This window comes from Mytilus galloprovincialis, chromosome 5, assembly GCF_965363235.1.
Source record: "Mytilus galloprovincialis chromosome 5, xbMytGall1.hap1.1, whole genome shotgun sequence".
Lineage (NCBI taxonomy): Eukaryota > Metazoa > Mollusca > Bivalvia > Mytilida > Mytilidae > Mytilus > Mytilus galloprovincialis.
Window position 1 is genome coordinate 33526754 of NC_134842.1, and position 15248 is coordinate 33542001.

The 15248-nt window shown below is 32.9% G+C and overlaps 1 protein-coding gene across 1 annotated transcript; it reads right to left on the reverse strand.

Moving 5' to 3' along the window:
• Nucleotides 1-375: 375 nt before the first annotated feature.
• Nucleotides 376-14888, reverse strand: LOC143074448 (uncharacterized). The gene is made up of 7 exons (XM_076249903.1): nt 14827-14888; nt 13554-13737; nt 9211-9296; nt 8338-8406; nt 5819-5833; nt 4529-4571; nt 376-547 (listed from the first exon to the last, which is right to left on the reverse strand). Exons 1-7 carry the CDS (start codon nt 14870-14872, stop codon nt 508-510), a joined length of 483 nt encoding a protein of 160 aa, XP_076106018.1. The 5' UTR covers nt 14873-14888; the 3' UTR covers nt 376-507.
• Nucleotides 14889-15248: the final 360 nt, after the last annotated feature.

Genomic DNA, 15248 nt, shown 5'->3' on the forward strand with positions numbered 1-15248 from the left:
TGAACCAACACCTGGTTTATCGAACAATTGTTTGAAGCGTACATGAAACACAAGAGTTTGTGCACAATATAGTGTAAGAGCTTTCAGACTTTGCGCTAAAGAGGATACAATAAAATATGTTTGTTCATTATTTTGCAATACGTAAGACTGTTTTATGTTATCGCAAAACCGAAACAATAGTTTGCTTTTAATGGGTAATGGCATATGCATGTCTAAAATAATGACATATGAAGTATCCTTTAATGGTTGTAAATACGTCGTTGTTATAAAAAAAAAAAAAAAAAAAAAAAAAACACCAGAAAAAATTAATAGCGTTTAATTGAGTAACCAGAATTTTTTGCGTATCGTCCCATTAAATACGAAAAAAACCGTTAATAACGACGATGTCTTGTTTCTTGAGCACGATATCCTCTTCTTTCCTTAGCATGGCATCTTGATTCTCTAGCACAACAAAGGCCATCATCTTCAACTGGTTCACATCCAGTACAAGGAATGTCTAATCTCGGGTTACGGATAGGGCAGTTCTTTGGCACGTTGCATCCCATTGCTAAATATCGATAAATAAGTAGAAATACAAATAAATTGGTCAGCAATTCAGAGAAATGTAGGTATGTGTAAAAATCTTTAAAAATGTATTGAACGAAATCATCAAAATATAACAAAGAGAGCTACAATAGTTTTTTCCCTGTAAAGTCTGTTTTCAGCATTGTTTTTGATTGAATAACTCACAATATTGAAGGAATATATGCAAGATTATTAATTGCATAACCAAAAGATTTAACAAAATAGTTGCAATATCAATGGGAATGACACGTGATTCTATAAAAAGGAACCAAATGGTCGACAGGATAAGAATGTCAACCTATATATATTCTTTACTTGTCATATGATTTTACACTTGGTCCAGTTTAAGGTGTTAATGTCAGAAACATGAACACGGATGGCAGAGTTCAAAAAGTCTTAGTATGTATCATCAACCAACTCATGAAAGCATTATAACATTGTATGAAGTGTTCACGTAAAAATATGAATTATCAACCAATTTGTGAAAAAAATAGAATTTCGTCATTTACGTGAACATGAACGTCATAAATGCAACACAATCTTAACTCTTTCAGTGTATATTAAAAATCAACCTTTAGAAAAATTGCAAATGATTGACCAGTTGGATTTTTAAGGTAGATAAGTATAAGTTTCCCGGGATAGATTTATGCTTTGATAAAATGCAGATTTGTTTATGCTCTTTTCAAAAATATAATAAAAAGGATAGGTCACCGTGCTATTTTTCAAGCCATGAGTCGTTAAAAATTTTCTAAGTTTGCTCAGAATGATCTTGCAAAAACACATTTTTATGTATAAAAAGAAATCTATGAGATAGAATTTTGAAATTAATTGTGAGAAGATAGGTTTTATAGTATGTTTTAAGAAAATAAAAAGAAAAAATGGTGTCACCGAACTTGTTTTCTTGCTACAAGTAAAAATTGAAATTTTCCCTATCAATCCAGTATATTCTTTTTTACTAAAGGAGTTATTTCACCTTAAATGGCTCAGTTGAAAAAAAAGATTATAAAACACAAATGTTTAGTATTTGTTTAAATATTTTGGATAATGCAATAAACCAGCATGTTTTCTTCATATAAATAAACAGTCTAACAAATAAAATTGCACATCTGTCCACAAATTTGTAGATTTGGGCAGATAACTTGACTGATTATGTACTGTGATAGTACAATCCAAGATGGCGGTATACCATGCATCTACCTTAATCTCTGAAAAGCTCTCCTATTTATCGTTGAACAAAAATTAAACTATACCTAATTCGCTTCAGAATCCAAAGAATTGTGTGTAATTTCATTGTTTGTACAACAAAAGAACGACACACTTATAACTACTTTATTATATAAAAACCTATAACTTGCATTACAGATGCATACAATTCCATTAAACAAATGAAATTGACAACATACAATGTGTTAGCGAAACAAACTGACATAATATGTAAAAACGTCAAAACATTGGGGTAAAACGGTCTACAATTTGATATATTATTCACTAGAAAAAAAAACTCACAGTGAAGAAAAACAAAATGGCACAAAGAAAAAAGTACACAGGTAAAATTGAAAGACAAGAGCCCAAAATTGACCAAAGCACAATGGTGGGATGTGTAATACCCCGATCCACGTCATAAGTTGTACTAAACAAGAGGCTCTCAAGAGCCTGTATCGCTCACCTGACTCTATTTGGGTTTTTGAAATCATATAAAAAAACATAAAATTTGGCTACAAAGTAACAACACTTGGCCAGCACCTCATAAAAGAAAGGAACATTCATTCTATGTTTGGTTTAATTCAATTCAGTGGTTCTCTAGAAGAAGACTTTTGTATGCATTTCCAATAGGGTCCTATGTTAAACTAAGCCCCCCGCTGTCGGCCATCTTGGATGTTGGACGGGGACAAAGTAACAACACTTGGTCAGCATCTTATAAGGAACATTCATGCTATGTTTGGTTTCATTCCATTCAGTGGTTCTCTAAAAGAAGTCATTTGTATGCATTTCCCATATAGGGTCCTATGTTAAACTAAGTCTCCCCACTGGCGGCCATCTTGGATGTTGAATCGGCTACAAAGTAACAACACTTGGTCAGCATCTCATAAGGAACATTCATGCTATTTTTGATTTCATTCCATTCAGTGGTTCTCTAAAAGAAGACATTTGTATGTATTTCCCATAGGGTCCTATGTTGAACTAAGTCCCCCACTGGCAGCCATCTTGGATAATGGATCAGCTACAAAGTAACGACACTTGGTCAGTACCTCATCAAAACATTCATGCTATGTTTGGTTTCATTCCATTCAGTGGTTCTCTAAAGGAATTCATTTGTATGCATTTCCCATAGGGTCCTATGTTAAACTAAGTTCCCTGCTGGCGGCCATCTTGGATGATGGATCGGCTACAAAGTAACAACACTTGGTCAGCACCTCATACGGAACATTCATGTCATGTTTGGTTTCATTCCATACAGTGGTTCTCTAGAAGAAGTTCAAAATGTAAAATGTTAACGACGACGACGACGGACGACGACGGACGACGGACCCCAAAGTGACGAGAAAAGCTCATTAGGCCCTTTGGGCCAGGTGAGCTAAAAATCAATAAACAGTAAAGGTTAAAAATATACAACGACAAAAAGGGAACTTTAACACGTAACTAAGATGTATTCTTTGTGAAGTTAATATGGAATATTTATCAGTAAGATCTTGTTATCATCCAATAATATTTTTTTTAGAAACAAAATATTCTATGTTTATCATAATTATTACTTACGTGGTATCCTGACTGAAAAATAAGGTGGCATATGTTAAAATATCAAAGGAATAATCAATTTTATATTATTTTTTTTTTTACAAATATTGTACAAATATTGTATCTTCGAGTGGAAACGATAAACATTTGTTTATCAAAAATGAAAATCATATAACTGGAGTATTCCTTATATTTAAAAGAAAGTTCAACTATTTGAAAATAAGACGATATTCATTGATTGCCAAAGTATCCAGCAGAAAATAAATAACGTAGAAGTTAGCAGCTATAGGTCAACATATGCCTTATGTAATAAGCAAACTTCTATTGCATATCAATCTTTAAAATGCCCCGGAATGACAAATGTAAAACCTACATCAATTGGTAACAATTTCGTCACTAACCCTAATGCGCCTTCAATTAAGAAACACAAAAGCTAATTGTAAACAAAAACATTCAGTGTAGTTATATTGGACATACTACTGAGCTTAACCAGATGTGTTGATTTGGAAAGTATAGAGAACCACAAAATAAATGTGTAAAAATTATTGAAATATTTAATGTATTCAAAGTATTAAATTTTCAAAGATCTTATTGTGTGAAAAAGGGGATTTTTTACCATTAAGAGCCGCATCACAAAAGGATTTTCGGGTATGCTAATTTACAAGAAAATGAATCACACTTCGTACCCCGAAAAATTATCCACATATGTAAAAATGTCTCACCTTCGAAACGAGCCATCATACGTATCTAAGTTTACGATATGGACTGAGCAACAGATGAAAACGTTACCATTGACGCCTTAAGAGAAACAATTACGCACATTGCCCCAATTAATTTGACAAAGAACTTAGTACTGGGGCTAACATTTTGCCTCTTGTCGCACAGATTCTATTCAAAGAATACGCTTATAAGTTGAGTAAAATAGTTTACAAGACGTATGAACCACAAATGAAATTTAAATCTAATGTAGGCAAAACATGGCAATAAGTACAGATTAATCTCAATAGAAATCATTAAAGAAAATGCAAGAGAAGGCATTGTCAAAAATAAAACAGTGTTCACCACAAAAGAGTTGTAATGATATAACTATTAGACGACCAAATTTACATAATTAACGACGTCCCAAACATAAAGATAATGACTATCAATTTTCTGGACAACTTTTTTCTGCTCCTTCGGCTTGAATTTCTTTACATAACCATGGCACATTTCTCAATTAGTTTGATACTTTATAATACACTTACAAGATCTTCTTATACTGTTTGCCCTACCTAAAATGAAGAAATACAATATGAGTAATTATTTAACTTTTAAAAGCACTAAAAAAAATTATGAAACACAAATTGAAAAAGAAAATCAACATATTTGATTATTGCTAGGTTGACAATCATGGTTAGCTCTTACCTTCTATCAGTCAGTTTGAATCTTCAAAGCTTTACAAACGACTTATAAACGTATTATAACCACAATGGCCACTTGAACAAAAGGAACTGTTTACCCTTAAAAAAGGCAATCAGAGAATATCACTGTCTAATAGGAATAAATCTATTTAATAATTACTGCCAAATTCTTGACATGATACGGGACATATTAAGAACAATGGAAGTTGAACCTGGTTTTGTGCCTAGCCAAACCTCCTGCTTATGATTGCACACATTAATTACCCCTGATGTTAAATGGAGTTTGTGTTGCTCAACATTTATTTTTCTGAGTAGAATTTTATGTTTGTCATTCCGAAATTTGAATGTTGGTGTTGAATTATTCTAATGCACCTATAGTTTCTTGTTGACTCCTTGGTATCTTGTCCCTCTCTCTTTACAGAGAAAACTACAGTAGATTGCATGAATACATATACTGGAAACCCACTAATTTTTGCGAGCGATTTACCCTTGCGACTTTCGCGAGTAGAAAATTGAGCGCTTACATGATTACATTAATAGTCGGTTCACAGTATATTTTCATGTTTCTACGCTGACAATTATGTATATTTTCTTTAATTAAAATGCTATTACAAAATTAAAAACGTATTTAGCATTCGGTGCTATAAAATTTGTTCCGTAAAAGTTTCATTGCCACATTGTCTAAACCTTTAAGGATGAAATCCTAGTGTATCATTATTGCACTGTCATGACAATACGGATATTGTAAGATTGAAATTTGCTATAAATTAATTTTAGATATTTATATATATATATATATTGTTCTACACTTCATAGCACTAATCCATTCTCCTGATATGCCTATACTCTTGATTCGTTTGTTTTTCAGCTAATCTATGCTTGTACTTATTTCAAAAATATTTTGAAATGATGAAACATTAATTTTCCAAATGTGCATTTTATGTAGAAGGTTTAAATAAACTAGTTACTCTGCCGGAGTATACGGGATCGCCTCTTTTTTTGTGGTTCATGTTTACATACCGCGGTGTTTCAGTCTAATATGTATTTACTATTTACTTATGTTAAGCATTATAAAAGATAGAAAACCATTGTTACTAGTTTATTACTATGATACTCACGTTGCAAATCTCTTGCTGAAAAACAAACTTACTCATAAGAATGACTCAATATCTCTAAAACTGTTTGTATGCAACTCATATCACCGAAATTTAACTAGACACGATTAATACGAGAGGTTCCACCAGTGGAGCTAGAAGTCCTTACCCTCTAAAGCAGCATCAGAGTTTTCATCCAATTTCTATTCGTGTTCGAGATGTTATATGTTTACTTTTGAATAGTATTTGGTGAAAAATTGTTTGCCTTGTCGACTTTTGGTTGCTTCCTTGGTGTCTTCCTTCATCTTGAAAAAGTAAACCGACTGCATGAATTGTTTTATAAGTGGTCATTGGTTTTGAACTAGTTGTTAGTAACTTCGAGTACTCTCAGATCAGTACTTAGTATCTTTTTATTTGTTGTTATGAGATACAAGAACCGGTCACGTCCATTCTGTGTTTTTGTGAAATGTATTTCCATTTGTATCCATCTGATGAGTGAAGCCTTTTTTCAACTGATTTTTATAGTTCGTTCTCATGTTTTACTGTGTCACCACTGTCCCAGGTTAAAGGGGGAGGGGGTGTTGGATCCCGCTTACATATTCAACCCCGAAACATTATGTACGTATTTTCCTGTTCCGAGTCAGGAGCCTGTAATTCAGTGGTTGTTGTTTGTTGATGTGTTACATGTTTGTTTTTTATTCATTTTTTGTACATAAATTAGGCCGGTATAGCTGACTATATGGTATGGGCTTTTCTCATTGTTGAAGGCAGTGCGGTACCTGTAGTTGTTAATTTCTGTGTCATGTTGTCTCTCGTGGAGAGTTGTCTCATTGGCAATCATACAACATCTTCTTTTTTATATTTGTATAGCGCTAAACTAGTAAAGTACATTCGTCTGCGAATAATAGACCTATACGTCAAACAAATTTAATATAATTTTTATTTGACGATTAAAGTATATATTAAAAAAGATGTAATAAATAAATGATATACAGGTTACACATCAATTAAAATTCCATATTTGATAAATGATGAACTGATTTTTATAACAGTGTTCAGTGGCGTAGCTTGCATGTATGCTCAGATGCTCAAGCATCCACATCATTTTGACCCCCCAAAAAAATAAAAGAATAGATAAATGTATAATTTCATGTGTTCGCAACAGAAACACACAGATGTACCAGTATCTAAACGTAACAATAGTGAGGATATGAGAATAGCATTCAACTTTTTCTGAAGCAGTATACGTGGTCTTTCCTTTAGGCTCATTTATATAGTTTATGGATAAATCACTGAAAAGTGCTCTCGACTTTTTCGTAAAAAGTCTACATCGTAGCGCATCGTCGGCTACGGCAAGCGCAGAAGATGATGATACGCAGATCTGCGACATGTTTGGTCTGAAATTGAGACAAGCAGAGCGATGACATAACAACGTTATTAGTTAACAACTAATCAATCATATCCTGATATCGTTTCCTGGGACATGAACACGACTAGTATTTATAACGGAGTTTGATAATTCCTGGACTTATAAATTCCCTCTTCCATCTAGGTACAAATATTAATTTTATTTTCAATAAAAGAACGATAAATGTCCCCGCATTGTTCATATTTTATCTATCCAAGATACAAGTGAAATAACTAAAAAAGCATTTTTATAAATTTTTTTTATTAATATCTTGAGAGAAATAAAAGCTTCAGGCCAAATGCAGTGGGATTTCCTGTATAATTTATATTTCAAAGGTATTAATTGGTTAAAATATTCGATCAGGACTTATTATCGCAAGAGTCAAAAAATATTGCTGATGATATAAATATCACAAAAATATGGCAAGAATTGTACACATGACAGGGCTAACAAGTCCGTCCACGGACGGACGTCCGATATTTCCATGTCCCCTGCAACCCGTTAAGAAAAGTAATCAAAAACCTCATTTGGAGGCTCAAATTCCAACAAAAGGGAGTCAATTCGGATCCTTCGAGAAACATATATATTGGTGGGTATTTTGAAATTAAACAAAAATCTAGCCAGTGTCGGATTGTAGGGGCGTACACATGCATCATTTTCTGCTTTCTGCATAAAATGGTCCCAATTTTTTTCGCCTCGCTACGCTCGGCGACAATTTCGCATCCACATCATATGAACCCTGGCTACGCCACTGGTGTTAGTCACATATGAATTGGTTGTTATGGAATGTCACTCTTGTGTGAACCATCTATCTGAGTGATATAGCATTGACACCACAGTAGCAATTAATGGAAACTTAATATTTTTTTTTTTTTAGAGGCAAACAATTTTAAGAAAACGCCAGCAAAACACATGTAAGAACATAAGATTTAGAAATCATACCTTGCGTAAGCCTCTCTTTTATCTCAGGGACTGGACATTTAATCATCTGATGTCTCGGAATTCCGAGTATTGCACTAATTTAGGTAAAATTCGCCGACATATTGTCAACATTTTATTGCGTTCAACCAATAGTATTTTAATGTCAATATAGAGCTAAATATGTTTAATATGCCAACATAATGATATCGATTACCTAATAGAAGAGAAGAGCTCCATTGTCCATAGCAAATTTCACACAGTGATGGAGTCGATCTGAAAGTCCCTGCAAGAAGATAAAGTCCGTGGTTACAAACGAACTAACTTTAAATAAAACGTTTCAATAAGCAAGATACTACAAATTCCCTGATGAAAGGTTCCGCTGCTTTCTTTTTTTCTTTTTGTATACATATAACTTTTCTCTCAAATAAGTAGGTTTTAGGAAGTGGCAACATGCGAATGAACCTTCAATGTATAGTTTGAGAACTCAAACTTATCAGTAACGTTTATTGAAAAAAATCTTTGAAAGTTCCATAAAAATAGTTGATCTAATGGCATGGAACCCAAAAAATCGTGAAGTTCTTAAGATAAATGTGACTACACAGTTTATTCTTTCATTGGATAATATTGAATAATGTAATAACTTCAGATTTATCTTTGCTTTATTTCTCATTGTCTACGAGCATATCCTTTGTTTTTCTATTATATAACTATTTAAATTCAGTATAAACACTTTAAAACTTTGAACGATTTATATCTTTGATGTATTGTATATACACAAGTATGTAGACCACTAGTGGACTATGATATGGGTTTTGCTCATTGTTGAAGGACTATAATAACCTATAGCTTTTAATTTCTGTGTCAGTTGGTCTCTTGTGGAAAGTCGACCATTGGCAATCACATTGCATCATATTTTGTTTTATATTCTAGTCCTGTTTTGGTGTTTTGATCTTATTGAAGCATACCCCACATATACTATCATTAATTTGTATTGGTAGTTCGGTCTTTCCATTTGATAATGTAACGTATGGTATTACAAAGGCCTTCTGTAAATTTTGTTGAATGCAACAAACAAGTCATAACTTACTCCATGGTAGTCCATACCATACTACTATTCCACCAGTTGGGTCCAAAGCCAGTCGTTTGACACAGGTATATTCATTGCCACGTCGTCTGGAAAAAAGTATTACAATAAGAGCGGGATGATTGCCATTTTTATGGCATTAGTTGATTTGTTTGTCTCTTTAGGATAAAGTAACATAACATAAGTACCGAACACCAAGGAAAATTCAAAACGAGAAGTCCATTATCAAATTGCAAAACCAAAAGCTCAAACATATCAAACGAATGGATACCAACTGTCATATTCCTGACTTGGTATAGACATTTTCTTATGTAGAAAAAGGTGGATTAAATCTGGTTATATCGCTAACGTAACCTCTTGTATGACAGAAGCTTAAATTCTATTATATTGACAACAATGTGTGAACAAAACGAACAGACATAAAAGGTTAAAATGTCAAAAATGGGGATACAGCAGCCAGCTTTGTTACAATCTTTATATCTCTAAAAAAACAACCAAATATGTGGACAAGGAAAACAAAAAAGACATGTAGACAAAGCACATGAGCAAACATGGAATACAAGAATACCAAAAACTTACCATAGCACAATAGCCGAATGACGGGATTTATATTTAACCGAGTTTCGTCAAATGGATATTACCAAAAACAGACAAAACAGTAAAAGTAATGATTTACAGTGAACAAAGGAACGCTATGACACGTAATTAAGATGACAAAGAACGTCAGTACCTAGTATCTATATGTCAAGACCATTGTGTATTAATTGTTAAGTTGATATGGAATATGTATCCATAAAGTCTTGGTATCTTCCGAGGAACTGTTGTTTTTTTCCAGAAAAAGTCCGTTCCTGAGAATTGAGATTAATAAAATATTAATAGGAGACGCAAAAACCGTTGTAAATTCCACTTGCAAACGCTTTTTATTTGGATATTTTAGATTATATTGTAAGTACAATCTTTCATTGCTGTTTGAATTTATTATTGAAAGTTTCATTCCTACACGATTGAATGTGATGAGCAACGATTTATATGCATAACTTGGACTTACAAAACAAAAACTAGACGACAATGAATAAATTACGCATTTCTAAGGTTAATGTGTAAATACCACTACTGCTTAGGAACCGATCATTCAACTTCCAGGGGGTTGGGTTATTTTGTTTCTCTACACAAAATATTCTGATCCCGAATTTGATGGAAAAAATATTGTGGTCAAGCAAATTAAAAATACTTTTTTTTCTGAATATAGATATTCCGTTGACCATTTTTACCTTATAGTGTAAAATATTGAAGAAAATAATTTCATTATAAGCTGCTAAAAACTATTAAAATAATTTTGACTCAGACAAAAAATACATACACCTCCCAGAAGTTAAATGGTTGCTCCCTTACTGATGTGAATAGTCCCTTCCTTTAAATTTTCCTATATAAAGGCGACAGTAGTATACTGGTGTTGGAAATTTATAAATCGATTGATTAAAAACAAATCCGGGTTGCAAACTAAAACTGAAGGAATCCCATCAAATATGTGAGGAGAACAACGACACAACATAAACACTAAAATGCAACACAAGCAGAAATGAACTATAAGATAACAATAGCCATTTTCCGTAATTGGTATAGAACATTTAAAAAAAAATGTGAGGTTGAACCTGGTTTTGTGGCTAGCCAAACCTCTCTATAATTGTAATGAAACGATATAAAATTAACCTTTTGCATGTTTGAGTGGTACAAATCGACTCATCGTGTATACCACAATTCGTCTTTACAAAACCAACCAGTGATGCAAATTTAAGTAACTTCAGCGTTCATAAATTTTGAAATTATTAAGAAAATAAGGTTTCAATTCCCTGAGGCAAAGTTGGCTTTAGATGAATTTGGCTATTTATTTTAGGTATTTTTGACATATAGCTCTTCAATGGCTTCGGTACTTATACATCTTTGGATTTCAAATGTTTGGCTTTGAGCGTCCCTGATGAAGGTAAATCCAGAAAAGCGCTTCGGACGCAAGAAATTATTAAGCGTGTTGTTTTCAATTTTTTCAATTATTTGGAAATAATAAAGATTTTTTTCAAGATTTACTAAGAGACATGTGTCACAGTAATCGCTACGAGGATAACAGCATCGTCATTTCCATCTGATTTACGTGAGTTACGTTATGCAAAAATAATTGGTGATGGTTGTGGCCATTCTAGTCAAAACTGATCAGTCTAGTAACCTGATTAAGAATTTAAAACAAAAGAGATATCATCCATGTTAATTTGTTTATCGTGATACTTTTTTTGTTTACTTTAATATTAATTTATCAACATTGTTTGACGTATTTGCTTAATTTATTGTCCTTTTGGGTATTATCAATAGTCTGTTGTTTTCGTACTGAACTGGCCATCTTTTCAATTACGCTAGTTTTGATGAAGTTCAATACGTTTGGTTTAACATCTGACAACTACTAGAAGTGATTCTTGACATCCAATGTAATGTCTAAGGTGGTTTTATTAAGAGGCTTAACACTACAGGGAGATAACTCTTAAAAAATCATCTAAACGTTATAATCACGTTCTATTGTTAAGGAAACAATATAAAGCTTTTCAACGATCAAATTGGCGTTTGTCAAACTGTTATATATCCAAAAAAAGAGGGACGAAAGATAACAGAGGGATAGTCAAACTCATAAATCGAAAATAAACTGACAAGGCCATGGCTAAAAATGAAAAGGACAAACAGACAAACAAAAGAACACATGACACAACATAGAAAACTAAAGAATAAACAACACGAACCCCACCAAAAACTAGGGGTGATCTCAGGTGCTCCGGAAGAGTAAGCAGATTCTGCTCCACATGGGGCACCCGTCGTGTTGCTTATGAGATAACAAATCCGTTAAGTAGTCTAATTCGGTAGGTCACATGTATGAAAGGGAAGGGGATTGTAGTTACGACGTGAGGAACATATCCGATATCATTTTTGAAACGGTTATTCCATAACGGTCAACCAACTCGTGATGTAAAATTTACGAAGAGATGATTTCAACTTCACCATTTGGAACTCTTGATTTAATAGCTTCCTTGTGAGCAACAACCCACTATCAAGAAGATCATGATAGGAAATGCAAGCACGGGAATATCGTATCAATTGGGAGATATATACACCGTATGCAGGTGCTTCTGGAATGTTGCTACTTAGAAATAGAAAGTTCACAATTGGAAAGCTGAAATCATCTCTTTTGTCGTAAAGTTTTGTTTTCAATCGACCCTTATTGTCAATTTCTAGGTGTAAGTCAAGATATGAGGCCGACTTACCTGTATATGTTGTATCCTTTATCTCTAGTTCAATGGGATAGATGCGTTCGACATAGTCACAAAATTTTGGATTATTTAGTGAAAGAACATCATCTTTATAGCGAAAAGTAGAGTTAAAGGAAATTGTTATCTTCTTATCGATCTTCCTAACAAGTTCCTGTATGAAGTCAGCCTCATAATAATTAAGAAAGCAAGAAGAGGGGTACAATTCGTTCCCATTGGAATGCCGATAGTCTGTTGAAAAACACGTCCTCCGAACGTAACAAATATGTTGTCAATCAAGAAATCAAGCATCTTGATAATGTCAGTTTCAGAGAATTTTTTGTTTGAATCAGAGTGATCCTTTACAAAGTAGGATTTATCCCTTCCCAAGACAAGATACTTGTATCTTCGTTGGCCATTCTTTTTTATAAAACAAAGCAATACCAACTCTTTCAATTTGTCTTTTAGTTTGGAATGTGGAATACTTGTATAAAGTGTAGAAAAGTCAAATGTTTTAATACTATTACAAGATGAAAGAGAGTTAGATTGTATGTACTCTAAAAGATCTTTGGAATTTTTAAGTATCCACATCTGATTCACGCCACCTCTAGAATAGGCAGTTTCACAATAACTTTGAAGCCCGTCTTTGATTGCTGATAAAATAGATGTTAATAATTAAGAAAGAGGTTTCGTGGAGCACTTGGAAGACCCAGCAATATACCGTTGTTTGTAAGGACACTGAAGCAGTTTAGGTATCCAGTACAGTGATGGAAGATCCAGTTCATCATCTTTGGTTGAAATTCCAAAGGAACATAGAACAGACCTATGATTATCCAAGATTTCCTCTTTGGTAAGTGTCGTGAGGGTATATGTTGGGTTTCCAAGTGAATTTTCAATACCTAATTCGTTTATCGAGCAGTTAATGTAAAGAGTTTTACACACAAAAACGATGTTGTTTGGGGCAATAAAAGTATATATTATGTCAAATTTTATGAAAATTAAACGAACCAAATTGATTTTAGCCATAGTGTTTGGTACTACCTAAATATATTTTTGTTTACATACCGGGCGACAAGAAATGGTCCGGTTCTGAAATGACATTCAGCAAATTCGCCCGAAGGCGAAAGCTGCACCAAGTGAGATTGATTGCGGAAGTATTCAAGAGATGTCAACTCGGCAGAACCACCGGTGATAAAGATGTACTGTGCTCTTTCCTGCTGTTCACATGGAAAACTACACACTGCATTTCCTGTGCAAAGAAAAGTTAACATAGTTAAGCACTTCAGTCATAAATCAAAACGTTTAACTTGCAATACAAATCATTACGTACAAATAAATATTTAGACAGTTTCGTGGCGTTGATATGTGTTTTAATGAGGTTGAAACACAAGAAACAGGGCCAATGACGAAAAGAGAATCGATGTTTGGTTTATTAATAAACGATAATATGAACAGATGAATAATGTCTTCCTTAGGTTCAACTTTAGATTTAGGCATGAGAATCCGATGGTAAATATGCTACTGCCTTGTTAGCAGAATCGGCTGTGTTTAATTTAAAATCCAGCAATGATTAGAAATTTACGATAATTGGATGGATATCTACCGAGATGTGCGAAATTTCAATGTATTGAAAATTACTAATTGGTAGATATCTGCCGAGATGTGCGAAATTTAACATATTGAAACTTACTGAATAAGCTCATCATAGATACCAGGATTGAAATTGTATACTTACACTAGACGCGCGTTTCGTCTGCAAAAGACTCATCAGTGACGGTCAAAAAAAAAATTGTAAAAAAGTCTTAATCAAGTACGAAGATTAGGAGCATTGAGGACCAAACATTCCTAAAAGTTTTGCCAAATACAGCTAATGTAATCTATTTCTTAGGTAGAAAAACCTTCGGTAAAATTGGTAAATGTCTGCCGAGATTGGCGGAATATCCATGTATGGGTGGATAATATTGTTAACCGAGACAATATAAAAATGTAAATTATGATTACATGTAATGTTAAAAGAATTCTGAATCCAGATTTTTTCCTATACCTTAATGAGTTAAATATTGAAATTATGTTTTGATTAAAATTGTCGAAAAACTAAAAAATAATTTTGACGTAGACAAAAAAATACACTTAAACTTAGACCTAAGAAGTTCACATTACTACTGTGTAAGATAAAATTAGTGGTAAATGATATGCATGTATACATTATTTGAATGTAACACTAGGAAAAAGTAGCAAAAACATCTTAAAATGAAAATAATTATTGTTGATTAGCAGTGGCATGACTTTTATTTTTAAAATTAAATATTGATATTAAAAATAATAATTAAATGCTTACCATGAGCAACTAGTAACGTTGTCAACACAAGCTGAAGTAAAAACATTTTAGATATATAATTAACCGTGTAAAATATATATACATATATATATATATATATATCAATTCAATATTAAAAATTAAAATAAATGATCCATCAAAGATATAAGTCATCTACATTGTAGAATTATGCAACAGACACAGTAATTGACAGATGCATTTAAAATAAAAAAAAACTGATGATTTATATGATCATTCATAGATAGAACTAAAGAAAATAAACAATGACTACCACAAAAGATAAGAATGATACGATAGATTAACAGTAAAACAAAACAAAAAAATAAACGTCCTTTCCGGAAAAAAAAGCACAGGTAAGAAAAGAAAAAGAAAAATGATAAATCGACTAAAAACCATTGTAACTTATTGACACCGTTAAAGTC

Bases quoted from the DNA above. Each gene is read 5' to 3' on its own strand.
- LOC143074448 (XM_076249903.1), bottom strand. From the start codon at position 14,872: ATGTTTTTACTTCAGCTTGTGTTGACAACGTTACTAGTTGCTCATG. The intron at 9,297-13,553 runs GTATGTAAACAA...ACTTTTTTCCAG, and splicing joins GGACCATTTCTTGTCGCCCG to ACGACGTGGCAATGAATATA. The intron at 8,407-9,210 runs GTAAGTTATGAC...ATCTTCTTGCAG, and splicing joins ATGGTATGGACTACCATGGA to GGACTTTCAGATCGACTCCA.